The sequence below is a fragment of the Cherax quadricarinatus genome, chromosome 84 (assembly GCF_038502225.1).
Source record: "Cherax quadricarinatus isolate ZL_2023a chromosome 84, ASM3850222v1, whole genome shotgun sequence".
NCBI lineage: Eukaryota > Metazoa > Arthropoda > Malacostraca > Decapoda > Parastacidae > Cherax > Cherax quadricarinatus.
In genome coordinates, this window is record NC_091375.1 from 16,020,961 (window position 1) to 16,036,491 (window position 15,531).

General features: G+C 37.7%; 1 protein-coding gene across 16 annotated transcripts in view; it reads right to left on the reverse strand.

The window, feature by feature from the left end:
* The window catches only part of tweek (transmembrane protein KIAA1109 homolog tweek), a 120,554-nt gene extending 108,939 nt beyond the window's left edge, over positions 1 to 11,615 (reverse strand). For 14 of the 16 annotated variants that reach the window (XM_070103214.1, XM_070103213.1, XM_070103217.1 and 11 more), the window contains exons 1-10: positions 11,470 to 11,615; positions 10,383 to 10,525; positions 9,883 to 10,030; positions 7,891 to 8,034; positions 7,182 to 7,432; positions 4,884 to 5,030; positions 2,184 to 2,330; positions 1,607 to 1,771; positions 889 to 990; positions 230 to 373 (exon numbers count right to left, since the gene is read on the reverse strand). In XM_070103214.1, the coding sequence (XP_069959315.1) occupies positions 230 to 373; positions 889 to 990; positions 1,607 to 1,771; positions 2,184 to 2,330; positions 4,884 to 5,030; positions 7,182 to 7,432; positions 7,891 to 8,034; positions 9,883 to 10,030; positions 10,383 to 10,508 (1,374 nt within the window). In that variant the 5' untranslated portion in view covers positions 10,509 to 10,525; positions 11,470 to 11,615. Of the gene's footprint in view, positions 1 to 229; positions 374 to 888; positions 991 to 1,606; positions 1,772 to 2,183; positions 2,331 to 4,883; positions 5,031 to 7,181; positions 7,433 to 7,890; positions 8,035 to 9,882; positions 10,031 to 10,382; positions 10,526 to 10,649; positions 10,790 to 11,460 lie in introns of those variants that run through there. The other 2 variants (XM_070103202.1, XM_070103203.1) reach the window with 2 other exon arrangements.
* Positions 11,616 to 15,531: the final 3,916 nt, after the last annotated feature.

Consider the following 15,531-nt stretch of genomic DNA (forward strand, 5'->3'; position numbering starts at 1 on the left):
ACTGAATAATACACACACACACACACACACACACACACACACACACACACACACACACACACACACACACACACACACACACACACACACACACACACACACACACAGAGCTCAGGAAGCAGAGAGGGAGAGGACCCAGTAGCGATCAGTGAAGAGGCGGGGCCAGGAGCTGAGTCTTGACCCCTGCAACCACAATTAGGTGAGTACAATTAGGTGAGTACACACACACCTGCAGACTGGTAGATGCATCCACATGGAACAGCTGACCTCTTATCTTGGTAACATAACCATCCTCGTGAATTGTCCAAGGAAGTGTCATCTCAAAGTAGGAACCTCTTTGAACATTCATGTGCACAGCATTAGTTTCTTTCTCCTGCAACATGTATTCCATACATTATAAATAATGTAAATAAATTTGTTTGAGATCACAAACTTGAGTATGAAAAAATAAGTAACTCGGAAAAAGTACAAAAAAAAAAATTGACAATTCAGTAATAGCAAATATTTATCATTAAATAAATATGGTACTAAAAACTTCATATGCTATGGAAACAGTATACCTGGAGGGGGTTTAGGGGGTCAACGCCCCTGCAGCCCGCCCCATGACCAGGTCTCAGAGCCACGTGGCAAATGTATGGAAGAGGAAGGTTACTAAAAGCAGCTTAGAATTCTTATGCAGAGAGTGAGGCTGAGGTTCAAATATGCAGGAGGAAAGGAGGGAGGGAGGCTATCGCCAAGTGAACAAAGGATTTAAACAAGACATCGACTGAGTGAACACTGGTGAATGTTTTCTTTGGGTCACACCCTGTCTAGGTAGGAGACCTTCGTCAAGATAAAATAAAAATAAAAAATGCCATTAAAGAAAAAGAACAAAACCCTAACACATACCTTAGAGAAAAGAATATCAATTGTGGCTTCAGTTAGTATGCTGAGGCGCAGGTCAAACTGCTGAACTTGCCGCAATTCTCCAGGAACCGGGGCATTTGGCATCTAAGGCAAAATAAACTAATGATTTCTGTCATTTTCATAAAGAAAAATTATGAGCATGAAAGAATGGAAAGGAAAATGACCTATCTGTGATTGCTTCTTTATAACTCCGGGAGCAGAGCTATGTATAGTGCCGTCTTCAGCATTTACATCATAATAGATTAAAATTTCCAGTGGTTCTAAGCATTTATTACTTCCTCTTGGAACAAATTCCATTGTCTTGTCTTCTATCTTTTATTTTCTTTTTCTCTCACTCTTGCTTCTCTCTCTCATTCTTCTCTTTATCTAAACTTTTCTCTTTTTTTTTTTTTTCTGATGTGTGAGTGTGTGTGTGACGGGAAGCTTTCTAGTAAATTAATACAGCATAAAATCAAGTTTCAAAACTTTATGAAAGAAATGCTGAAAATTTTCAATGACTTTAAGCCAAAAGTGAACTATGTACAGTTACATTATGAAAGAGTTTACGGCAATTTACTGTGGTGTCTTATGAGAATTTTACTAATTTGGAAATGGAACAAACAAGGCTAAAAACAGATGGAACACTACAGAAACAGTATGAGAGATTTTCCAAGTCTGCACAATTAAATTCCCAACAGTTTACTACAGATTTTCACCTCACCTTTGCTGTCTGATAATCTTGTGGGAAAAAGAAGCGAAAGAGCTGCTCTCTCTGGCGGTCAGCCCAGGGACCATAGCTGAGGTTGGTGCCCTTTGCACACTTAATGTCTAGACCCCACACAGGGGCTGAAGCAGTCACTTCGTCGCCATTTGGGAGTCGCATTGTCTGAATGAATCATCAATGTTCTCATTAACAAATCTTAGTTAAGTGAGCATATAGACTGTTATGAGATAAGAAAAGTGGTTTTTGGGATTTGATATACTGATGGAGTGTCAGCAAAATAATATCTGTGAAGGGATTCAGGAAAATCACCTGGCTAGACAAATCTGGATGTGGGTAGTACAGTATTCTTTTTGACATCCTAGACTCACATATATTCACTCTCTCCTATATGCCCATCTTCCTCTCAGTGATAAATATTAACACTCCTAGGTTATGGGGTACACATAATCAAGACCTCAGTTATGTTCACATCATCAACTTGAATGTTATCATTAACCAAGAATGATGTAGCCTTATAGTAGGATGCTTGCATTACACTGGAATGAATTAGGGAACAATTGACTAAACAGCTCACCTGAGGATGCTCTGGCACTGGACCTGGCTCATCCACATAATAATAGAAGTGCACTAGATTTGATGACATCACCACAAAACCTTCCCCCATATACCGTGGCGGCTCATCCAAAACACCCGTATATTTTGGACTTGGGGCAAGGATGACCTGGTGGTAAAAATTTATTTCATGAATTCATTACATGTTAAGAAAGTTATATGAGAAATTTATATGGCAACCACAGCTTAATGCTATATTGAGTAATAATGGTCCACCACATCCCTGGGAGAACGCAAAACAAAACAAACTTTATTTCTTTTTGCAGTATACAGTGTGACTGCAAATGGTCCAAGTCGGACCGAAACGTCGTCGTAAGCTTCTCTCTTTTATGTGCGGGTTATTTGTGTATACAAAATGTAGTTTTACATGTAAAAAAATTGTTAAGCACAAAGAAAGCCACTAACCAGCATGCAGAGCATTTATTACAGGTTAATAATAATGCTTACAGACTACTTAAGACCTAGATATAGGTTACTCAGTAGGTATACAAACATAAATTTGGACATTAGAAATAGTACAAACAAGGAGACAATTATTTCTTTAAGGTTGAATTATGATTACAAGTAATGAGAATAAGAATATTGATAGTCATTAACATGTGTTTAGTTGAGCAAATTGTTTAGCATATTTAACACATCAAATATATTAAATTGGCAGTTTTAACATGACTCACAGCACAAATTATCTTTTTTTTATAGAACAGCAGCAGCAACAACTCTCTAGCTTTTTTTCTTAATACTTTCTCAAATGCCCTTAAGTAGGTCCTGGCAGTTCACTCTCAGGCATCTAACATGACTTTTGTCCACATTTTTCATTAAAAGCAATAATTACTAACAAAATTTATATTATTATTATATTAATAATATCGGGAGCAAGGGGGCTAGTAACCCCTTCTACTGTATACATTACAAAAGCTAAAGAGGGAAACTTTTGCTTTTCTATTTGGGCCACCCTGCTTCAGTGGGATGTGGCTGGTTTGTTGAAAGAAGAAGAAAGTTTAATAATATGGATTTTTTTTTATTCTTGAACACCTGTTCTTTCAAGAAATTCACAAGCACTCAGACTAAAATGCATTAGGATGAAGAAGAATTTCCAAGAGCTTAAGCCGAAAAGAATATCTTTTATTGACGAAATTTTAATTAAAGGATTTTGGTCTCCTGTTGAATGGGTAATTTCTATATAGGATGTGTTCAGTCTTTGGTGAAGGAGAGAACCTGATGGTGGCAAGCATGGCTACAATGATTAACTTTATGATGTTAAGTGTTAACCTAACCTTCAATTATATTCAAAAAAACAACATTAACTATAAACTTACACATATACTCAGCACTTTTCATACAGTAATACTGTCTGTACCACTATATTTTTATTATAAATGCAAAGAATGAAGGAAGGGAGATAAAACTGCAGGTTTTCTGGCCACAGCAGCTGACATAAAAGACTCTCTTATCCTCATCCCTGAATGCCTCCCCCCCCTCTCTCTCTGTCTCTGTCTGTCTGTCTCTCTCTCTCTCTGTCTGTCTGTCTGTCTCTCTCTCTCTGTCTGTCTGTCTGTCTGTCTGTCTCTCTCTCTCTGTCTCTCTCTCTCTCTGTCTGTCTGTCTCTCTCTCTGTCTGTCTGTCTGTCTCTCTCTCTCTCTGTCTCTCTCTCTCTTTTTTTTTTTTTACATGGTTTGACAAGGTTAAGGATCCCTAGCTTTATTGACAAGCTATTTACAGGTTAAGGATTCCTAACTTTATTGGCAAGCTAAGAGCTGTTACCTACATCAGCTCATTTGAAAGCATTTTTATTGTTATGAGACATACAAGTAGGGAACAGGATGAAGTTGGAGCCATCCGTGGGCCAGCATTTTCATTTGATCAACTGACTTTATCTCGTTGACATCATTATGCTGTACGAATGTGTTCCATACACGAGTCATCCTGGGTATATATGATCTCAGATGGAGTGAAGTTCTGGAGAAGGGTACAGCCAGAGTGAAGTTGCTGCTTTCTGCCAGTCTTGTGGCATAAAAGCTTGTTTCATGCTGTCCTCGAAGTGGATCCAAGTGTGGTACTGTGACAATATTGGCCTTGTACATAACAGTAAGGCCACCCACATCCCTCCTGTGTTGAAGGCTCTGCTGAAATGACAGATCTATCCAGGATGGGTCCAGGCGAGAGATGAGACGTCTTGCTCTGTTCTCTACTCTGTCAAGCAGTCGCAGATGAGAGGGGGGGCAGGCAAACCAAGAAAGTGGAGCATACTCTCTCACCCCCCCCTCTCTCTCTCTCTCTCTCTCTCTCTGTCTCTCTCTCTCTCTCTCTCTCTCTGTCTCTGTTTCTCTCTCTCTTGCTTACTTTTACATCTTTGCTCTCATCATGAAGGCTGTCAGAAAATCTTTATTTTACATGAGTAGTCAAGCTAAGAAAATATTTTGCATATTATTTACTGCTAAGGATACCTCAGGAATATATACAGCATCTCCACAACTAACAAAGGTCTACAGCACTTCAAGAATAAATGTTATTATGTACAAAACACAGAATTTAATAATTCAACATAAAAAAGAAGGAACTACATAATTGTTAATGTGAGATAAATGATTTATTAGACCAATAAAATTCTGCATTAGAAGTAGCTGTAGTATTTATTAATAAATGTCAGTCACAGATGACATACCCGAAAGTTCTCTGCCTTAGTTGTGAGGACCTGCATGAAGTGGTCGAGTGAGCAGGCTGCTGGCTTGGTTGTGTAGCTGCACTCTGCTTTGTCAGTTGTCAGCAACAGCGTCGATGCCACCAGACGGTTGCCAAATACAAACCTGGCCTGTTAGGAATATTATTCAGTAGAAAATTTTCATTAGCAGTGTTAATATCCTTTAAAACTGAGTGTCCAACAAATTATCTCCCATCTGTGAAAATCTACTAATGTTGCCCAAAAAAAAAGACTAAAACATTGATATTTTGTATATCAACTACTGTATATATAATATTTAAAGGCATAAAATACACTGAAATGGCATTAAAGCATGTGATTAATACCATACTGTGATAGCATTACTGAAAGACAAAAAAAAGTGTGCCATTGCCGGAACACCAAGCAAGCAACACACATCCTGCTTCAAGAGCACCTCTAAACACAACATTTCTGGAATATTGCCTCTGAAGCATGAAGTACTCTACTTACCATGAACCACTGTTTCTTGAGTAACAGGAATACTGCCTCAACACCATGATAACCACTGTTTCTTGAGTAACATAGGAACACTGCCTCAACACCATGATAAACACTGCTTCAGGACCATCACAAGAATACTGCCTCAGAACCATAATAAGAACACTGCCTCAGAACCATAATAAGAACACTGCCTCAGAACCATAAAAAGAACACTGCCTTAGAACTATAATAAGAACATTGCTTCATTACATAATGCTAGCTCTCAGAGACAATTGCATTTGTGCACAGCATACTGCATCGAACACCAGCTTTTCCCTGGCCTTGTTAAACAAGTTTATTAAGTAACTAAGAATTTAATGTACAGTATTACAGATTTTGGTACATAACATGTATTTCTAAATCAACAAGGAATGATATCTACAATGGCTTTTTTGTAGGTCCAAAGCAAGGAACTATTTTTCCCTCATGTTCTTCAACTTACATAGCACTTTCTTGTGTGTGTGTGCTAAGTAGTTTAGAAAACCGAGAAGTTGAAGAATGAGACACTTACGCAACATATGGGAATCTTCTTCATCAGTCCAATACAAAGAAGAATGGTATAGAGAGAGGAAGGCTTTGAGGTAATCAGTCCAATTCCAGGCTGAGGAACTGATTACCTCAAACTCCTCCTCTCTTTACAATGTTCTTTGTATTGGACTGATGAAGCCACTGTGTGGCAAAACTTTTCCTCAATAAATATTCCCATATGCTGCATGTCTCATTCAACTTTTTTCTGTTTTTGAACAAAACACACCATTTTCAGGACCATGACAACCGTGCTATTCAAGGGTCATCAGTTTATTTAATGTTTATAATAATAAACCCTGCCTTTTTGGGAGAGAGCTGGTGTGTTAAAAATAAATAATTAATGAACCACTGAGTCATTCGTGGAGGTGAGAAGGGCAGTGCCTGCACGCTGCAGAAGGGGTGGGGATGCTCCAGTTGGAGAGTACTCTGAACTGTGATGTCAGCACACTTCTGACAAGACAGCAACTGAATGAATGATCAGTGTGTTTTCTTTGGGTCACCCTGCCTTGGAAAGAGACAGCTGGATAGGTGAAAAAACAAACTACAGTATGTATTATACGAGTATGTCTGTTAGATATTGGCAGTTTGGAGGGATATGTTGTGTATCTTTATACGTATATGCTTCTAAACTGTTGTGTTCTGAGCACCTCTGCAAAAACAGTGATTATGTGTGAGTGTGGTGAAATTGTTGAATGATGATGAAAGTATTTTCTTTTTGGGGATTTTCTTTCTTTTTTGGGTCACCCTGCCTCGGTGGGAGACGGCCGACTTGTTGAAAAAAAAATAAAATAAAAAGTCTGTTAGATGACCTACCAGTACTACAATTAACCCAAAATAGCACAATAAGCTTGACATACTATGTCTGAGTATGAGAGCAGAGGATTCTGGAAAACATACAGTATATTAAAAATTAATGTGCTGCAATAAAAATATATAATTCTCTACGGGGAAGTGGAACAGAATTCTTCCTCCATAAGCCATGCATGTCATAAGAGGTGACTAAAATGCGGGGAGCAAAGGGCAAGTAACCCCTTCTCCTGTATACATTACTAAAGTTAAAAAAGAGAAACTTTCGCTTTTCTCTTTGGGCCACCCTGCCTTGGTGGGATACAGCCAGTGCGTTGAAAGAAGAATATATATAATATTCTATTAGCCATTTATTAGTCATGGGTCAACCTTCCTTTAATAAACTGTTTCAGCAAGACTACAATTAAACTTAAAAAGAGGACTCACCATATTAAGGTCGATCTTTATGACAGGAATAAGGTCTCTCCAATCCTGCCAGAAGCTCATGTCGTGATTCTGATTATGCATATTTTCAGTGGTTACTTCATCCTCATTCTTGCCAGTCTTACTCATGACCCCAAGCTGACTTTCCAGTCCAAATGACTTTTCTAATCTGCTGTACAAATGTGACCGATTGTAGATATGAAGTTCTGGCCCATTAAGTTCAAGCCACACTCTATGATCACAGTGTGACATATCTGAAATACAAATATAACTTAAAAATTGCAAAACCTTAGTCCTTCTATAAGGAAAATCGCAAAATTAAGTAATGTAAATTTTTCTGATGTCTTTTTACTCTGCACTAAAACTAATGTTTGCTTTGCTAAAATATTAACAATGTAAAATCACTTAATATACCTAACTTATTCCTTTGGGAAGTGGAAAAGAATTCTTCCTCTGTAAACCATGCATGTCCTAAGAGGTGACTAGTAACCCCTTCTCCTTGATGGGATATGGATGATGTGTTGGAAAAAAAAAAACTAACTTATCTATGAACTGGCATATGTATATTCCACTTTTTCCTTGAAGGGGCAAGTGAGCCTAAAAGTATAGCAAGGTAATTGTTAAGAATATGAAGGAGATATTGATGAGATGAATCACCAAATGTTAACATTACAACTGCAGAGATGATTATAATATTACAATTAAACTTCACCTTCTGAGAGCTCCCGCTTCACATAGGGCAGCCAGTATCTAAACTTGAGGATTCCATCAACAATGCGAAGGCTGTAATCTTCTGTCACATATACAACATTACGAAACATAATCTTGCCTGACAGCACAGACAAGGAAAATGAACCTAAAAAAAGCAAGGGGGAAAAATTCAATTATGTACGATGTCTGTGTTCACTTAACAAGAGTATAGTGAAAATCAACTTCAGTATCATTATCTGGAAAATTAAACTTACTTCTTATAATTAATTCTAATTCATTTTATTAAAGATAATTAATCATCTTTAATTAGAATTCAAAAACCTTTATTAAATTCCAATTAATTTGGTAAATTTTAACTTATACAGTACATACAGGCAGACCTCATATAACACAGTGCTTCATGTAAATTTACGAACTGAAATACAAATAATGTATGGGAAAAATGTTAGATCCATGGCATTCAAAAGAACCTAAACCAATTTTTTAAGTGATTTTTTTTTTTTCAAACTGATGAAGGTTTTTAACAAAGTACATCATAAATGTGGTTGCTTGTTGATCTAGAAATGTATTTTGTGTGTTAACAATTCAACCATTCATACAACTAGAAATGACGAGGAAAAATAAAATCTCATGTACGTATTAAGTTAATTAAGTCATATAGAGCACCACCTACACATGTATAAAAGAAGTCACTACAGATAAATAAGAGAGAGAAACTTTATCAAAGGAAAAAAAACAAAGAATGAGGCCCCTCTTAATGTTCAGATAAATCCTATCCTACTACAAAACTGTGTGAAAAGGGAGTCTTCACACCAGTTTAGGTTCAGCAATGGATAGCTTCAAAGTTTTAAAAAAAGGTGCAGCTGTCTTCATAAAAAAAATTTGATTACCTCTATACTGCTACAGAACAAAACATAACACCAATACAATCACCAACTGAACAAAGCATAACACCAATACAATCACCTACTGAACAAAACATAACACCAATACAATCACCTACTGAACAAAACATAACACCAATACAATCACCAACTGAACAAAACATAACACCAATACAATCACCTACTGAACAAAACATAACACCAATACAATCACCTACTGAACAAAACATAACACCAATACAATCACCTACTGAACAAAACATAACACCAATACAATCACCTACTGAACAAAACATAACACCAATACAATCACCTACTGAACAAAACATAACACCAATACAATCACCTACTGAACAAAACATAACACCAATACAATCACCTACTGAACAAAACATAACACCAATACAATCACCTACTGAACAAAACCTAACACCAATACTATCACCTACTGAACAAAACATAACACCAATACAATCACCCACTACTGACTAGACTCTGTAACCCATCCACACGAGAGCGACAGTCATCAGTCTCAGCCAGACACCCACATAAATTTTCATCTAGAACAATAGTGAAAAAATTTGTTTGGTAAATTTTGAAGTGTGTCTAATGTAACTTTTTTCCCCATATATTTTTTACTTCACATTATGTTCTTGTATGTTATGCACCAATTTTCAAGAATATAACCTGCGTGTAAATAAGGGGTTTACTGCACATACTCCAACACCCATAAAACTGCTGCTTGTACAGTTATGTGAGATCACACTTTATGGTCTGAAATTTTGAATACATAATCTATACTGACTGAAAAGCTCGTGCTACATTAATCTTACTGTTTAGGCACAAAATGAGGCCTTCACAAACTGGTATCTAAATAAAAAATTATTCTGAAGACTTATAACATCTATAGTCTAGTGGAAATGGATGTGAGCTTCTGCCAGAGAGGTCAGCGGCTCAGTCGCAGTACTATTTACATAAATTTATTACTTTCATGACAGTATGTAGGATGTCTAGACTCCTTTGACTCTGTCAAAGCAAAAGTAAGCTATGAGTTACATAGCAGAAACTCCAATGAGAAGGGCTCACATGTAATATGCTACCACACTCACCAATTGTTAGATCACCGCTTTTCACAAATCTGCGGAGGATGGCAGTCAAAATGCTTCCCTGAACCCTTGAATTGAAGAGAATGATGTAGATTGACCAGGATATAGCCACTAGCAGGGAAAGTACCAGGTACCCCAGGTCAGGATTATTCTGAAGGAAGAATGATGCACTTATAATTAAAGATTTTACACATAACAAAGTAGTCATTGCGCAATGTAAGGCAAAATTATTAGTAATGTTATTAAATATCCTAGAAAAAAACACATTTCATTGTTGTTGGAATTCTGGGTTAAGAATTACGAAGCCATATTTAATAGAAAGCTGGCAAACTGTGTCATCATAGTACTAAATAACTGTAAAGCAAAGGGGTTCCACTGAAGTATTAATTGAGTACAAAATGCAACCACAAAAAAGTCTAGCTAATAATACAGCAGTTTTAAATCTCCCAAAAGTTACATATGGTGGTTTATTTTACGGCTTTCAGTAAAGGTCCATTACTCACCAGATCCTCCAAAACAGTATTCAAGTTATAGATGGAGCCATTGTCAGTGTATGGGGCACCTTCTATTGCTGTCTCTAGGAACACCTCCTCCAACACCTCCACACTTGTCCCACTCTCTCCTTCCATTGTATGGTGGCAGTTGTCTGGACTCGGAAAAAAAATACTGTACTGTACACTATACGTAAATGATATTTTGAACATTCTCTAAATTTGCACTTCACATGTTAGTCTTTTGTAAGCAAACAAGTTAGTTTATTTAGGTATTACCTGGAGAGAGTTCCAGGGGTCAATGCCCCCGCGACCCGGTCTGTGACCAGGCCTCCTGGTGGATCAGAGCCTGATCAACCAGGCTGTTACTGCTGGCTGCACGCAAACCAACGTACGAGCCACAGTCCGGCTGGTCAGGTAGAGGTACACATTAGTACAATTATCATACGTAGTGTAAATTACCTAGGATAAACCCAAAAAAATCAAAGTGACTTATTTCCACTGGGGTCCTAGGTAAAAGAACGTATGCCTGAAGAGGGTTTCAGGGCGTCAACGCCCCCGCGGCCCGGTCCGAGACCACATCTCGTGTGTTCCTGTTATACAAGAAAAAACAGAAAAAAATCAGTATTTTTGTTGCTTTACAAAGTTAACTTTACATGTGAGAGGTTGAGGAGACACATATGATGATGACATGCATATTATTATAATTATAATCATGGGGGAGCGCTAAACCCGTAGGATTATACAGCTTATGTGGGGAGGGGAGGATGGAAGGTATTCAGGGTCAATTCAGGGAACCGGAACACAGATCTAATTCCCTGGATCAAGAGCCCTTCACCAGCGTCAAGGAACCTCCCTTCAGGGGACGTGAATATTACAGACATTGAACCAAATGTCCTCAAGGTAGAAATAAGTCACTTTGTTTAACATTTCTGGTTTATCCTCGGTAATTTATACTACTTATAATTCTACTTACGTGTACTTGTGAATAAATAAAATAAATGTCCGTCACACCAAAAAATAAAATTAATGGAGGACAAGAATTAGATTCATATCAATTCTTCACCGTGAGAAGCAGCCAAAAACTCACTTTACTAACCAATTATCCTGGTTACATTATTGATTAATTATTGCAAAAGATTGCAAGGAGTTGATGACAAGTTGAGGAGGAAGTGAACTAGTTTCTTCTCTCTCTTGTTGGGGTTGTTAAGGTGCACCAGAACTCACGTTTTACTGGGTCATTATGGCTCCCTCATGTCACTTACATATATATATTTATTTCTCATCTGCAGTATGTAGGTAATGTAATTTAATAAGTAGGTTTATTTAGGCACAGGTATACACAAGTACAATTAGCATATATAGTGTAAATTACGTAGGATAACCCAAAAAGTCATACAAAGTGACTTATTTCCATTGGACTCCTTGTAGTATCTTATTATTTAAACCTTAAAGTTAAAACAACTAACTCAGCTGTGTGAAAATCAGTTAGAATAAATGGAGATATACTAGGAATGAGGTAAATTGAGTTATTTACATTAACATTAAAGAAAGAATTAGCTTACAATAAATAAGTTTATTTAGGCACAGAAACACATAAGTACAATTATTATACATAGTGTAAATTACCTAGGATAATCCCAAAAAGTCAGGCAAAGTGACTTATTTCCATTAGAGCACTTGGTACATGTAATAAAATACTAACCATACCCCCGGCCGGGATTGAACCCGCGGTCATAGACTCTATGACCGCGGGTTCAATCCCGGCCGGGGGTATGGTTTGTTTGCAATCGTGTCATTACGATTTCTTGAGTCAATAAAATACTGTTAAGTACAAAAGAAAGTCACCACCATGCAGTGCATTTCGGGCAGACTAATTCTAATGCTTAAAAACTGTTTAATAACTAGACATGGGTTCATAAATAGGAGTTTTAAAATATACAGAAAGAGTGGTAGCTAAATGGACAACAGTACAATTTTAAGTGTACTAATAATACTTCAATTCAGCATGATACAACGTGTGTACAAAGATGAATGACATTTAGGTATGCACGCAGAAAGCCCATTAATTTTATTTATTATTATTGTTATCACACTGGCCAATTCCCACCAAGGCAGGGTGGCCCGAAAAAGAAAAACTTTCACCATCATTCACTCCATCACTGTCTTGCCAGAAGGGTGCTTTACACTACAGTTTTAAACTGCAACATTAACACCCCTCCTTCAGAGTGCAGGCACTGTACTTCCCATCTCCAGGACTCAAGTCCAGCCTGCCGGTTTCCCTGAACCCCTTCATAAATGTTACTTTGCTCACACTCCAACAGCACGTCAAGTATTAAAAACCATTTGTCTCCATTCACTCCTATCAAACACGCTCACGCATGCCTGCTGGAAGTCCAAGCCCCTCGCACACAAAACTTCCTTTACCCCCTCCCTCCAACCTTTCCTAGGCCGACCCCTACCCCGCCTTCCTTCCACTACAGACTGATACACTCTTGAAGTCATTCTGTTTCGCTCCATTCTCTCTACATGCCCCTTAATTAATATGCACAGTATTTCCTGAATATATGCAAGGCATTTGGTGAAGATACAGGCAGTATAATGGATTATAATGGATGTTTGTTTAATTCGCGTTAAGCGCTAAGCCCATGTGGGTCATTCAGCACAAGACGTGGTGGTGGAGGCTTGATCCTCCGTCTGTCGAGCGCCAGACAGATGTTCTTATTGGTAGTCACCTATGTGTCTCAGTGTATAATGGAACAAGATGAGCAATATTACCCAAACATAGTAAGGTTTATTTAGGTACAGGTACCTATAAGTACAGTTATACAAATTTACGTGATTATAATTATGACACATAGTAACATATGTGGGAATTATCCAGGATAACCTCAAAAAAGGTCAAAGTGACTTATATTCATTGGGGTCCTTATAATGTCGTATTATTTAAAGCTTAGCTATGAGATACATCAGGAATCAGTTATGATTTTTGGTGTATTTTATACAACTTAGTAACTCAAATATGTGAAAATCAGTTACAGTGAAAAAAGGTACAATAGGTATAAAGTGAACTGAGTTATATACATGAACATTAAATATTTATTTATCTATTTATTTATTTTTTATTTGGACATGATATATAGTTGTACAAAGAAATATAGTGATTGGGTGTACATGTCAAAAGCCTTGTATGCAGAGCATTATGGACAGGCTTAAAATTAACTTAAGATTAACTAAGCAATGATACAAACAGCTTACACTGCAATACAAATCAGCTTACAATAGGCGGATAAGAGAATAGAAACAAAATATCCTCCGGATAAAATTGTGAACATTAAATTCCCAACTTAGATGAGGTGGACTCCTGTTTAAAACCCCAGCAGAACCAAGTGTCTTACTCCTTATAATTCATTATCACCGTAGCTTGTTCACTTAACAAAACTTAGTGGCTCAGTCCCTGGACCCATTATATGCCCCTGCAATGTTTTGACTACCATCCACACTGGGTATGGGATGCATAATAAAGGTATTAAACTAAATTACTCCCAGAGTAAGCACTCCTTTACTCCGCTAACATTGCTTTTTCTTCTCGGTAAGGGTCCTAAGGGCCACTGACAGCTTACCCAAAAGTGGACCATCAAAAATAAAAACTAATAAGTTTATTTAGGTACAGATACACACGAGTACAATTATCAAACACAGTAACATATGTGTAATTACATAGGATAACAAAAATTAAGTCAAAGTGATTTATTTCCATTGGCAGGTTTAGTGATTATGTGTCCTGTAAATATCTAGGTATTACTGTTCCATGTACATTAACAGCTATAAATAATTTAACAATATAAAAAACAGGCTTTAAGCTCTTTGAACTGTTGTAAGACAGTCCGGACTACGGTGCAAATGTTACAACTGACAAAATTATGTATTTACCGTACATAATATCACTGATGGATTACCGTGAACCAGTTTCAGTTCTACAACACAACAGAACCATTAAGATACTTTGGAAAAAAAAAAATCCTAATAATATTTCGTGACTGTCCCATAACTATCAAAAATTAGTATACCTAGTAGTGCTGATTAGGATACGTGAACTCATCCATCACAAATAGCACCGTAGTGATCAAAATAATTCTGTTTTTAGGTAAGACACATATGCAACAGTTAGGTATCTTTATTTCGAAACGTTTCGCCTACACAGTAGGCTTCTTCAGTCGAGTACAGAAAAGTTGATAGAAGCAGAAGAGACTTGAAGACGATGTAATCAGTCCATCACCCTTAAAGTTTTGAGGTGGTCAGTCTCCAGACTGAGGGACTGACCACCTCAAAACTTTAAGGGTGATGGACTGATTACATCGTCTTCAAGTCTCTTCTGCTTCTATCAACTTTTCTGTACTCGACTGAAGAAGCCTACTGTGTAGGCGAAACGTTTCGAAATAAAGATATCTAACTGTTGCATATGTGTCTTACCTAACAACCTGTCGGTATTTTATACCATTTTAATATTCAATTCTGTTTCTACCTGAAGTATATCTGGAGTGTGTTCCGGGGGTCAACGCCCTTGTGGCACAGTCTATGACAGGTTTCGTGGTGGATCAGAACCTGATCATCAGGCTGTTACTGGTGGCCTCATGTAAACCAACGTAGAACATATAATTCATAAGACAAGTGAGTCAAGATGGATTCAAATAACAGCCACGCACACAAAAAATATTTGGACTACATGAAGTGTCTGCCTGGTCACAGACCGGGCCGCGGGGGCGTTGACCCCCGGAACTCTCTCCAGGTAAACTCCAGGTGTATCATGTTAGGAAACAGTAGCATTTTCCGTCACCCTGGCAGATAGCAGCTCTTGATATCACTATGACTACCAATCTTCCCAAAAAACTAATCATGTGCATTCCTCAACATTGATTACATTCTAAAATCAGTGTTCTGGAACATACGCACGACCTCAGAACAAACACTTGTATTACACAGACTATCTACGCTGATAGCCCACAACAGCTACGTCTACAATAGCTAGGCCTACAACAGCTAGGCCTACAACAGCTAGGTCTACAACAGCTAGGCCTACAAAACCTAGGCCTACAACAGCTAGGCCCACAACAGCTTGGCCTACAATAGCTAGGCCTACAATAGCTAGGCCTACAACAGC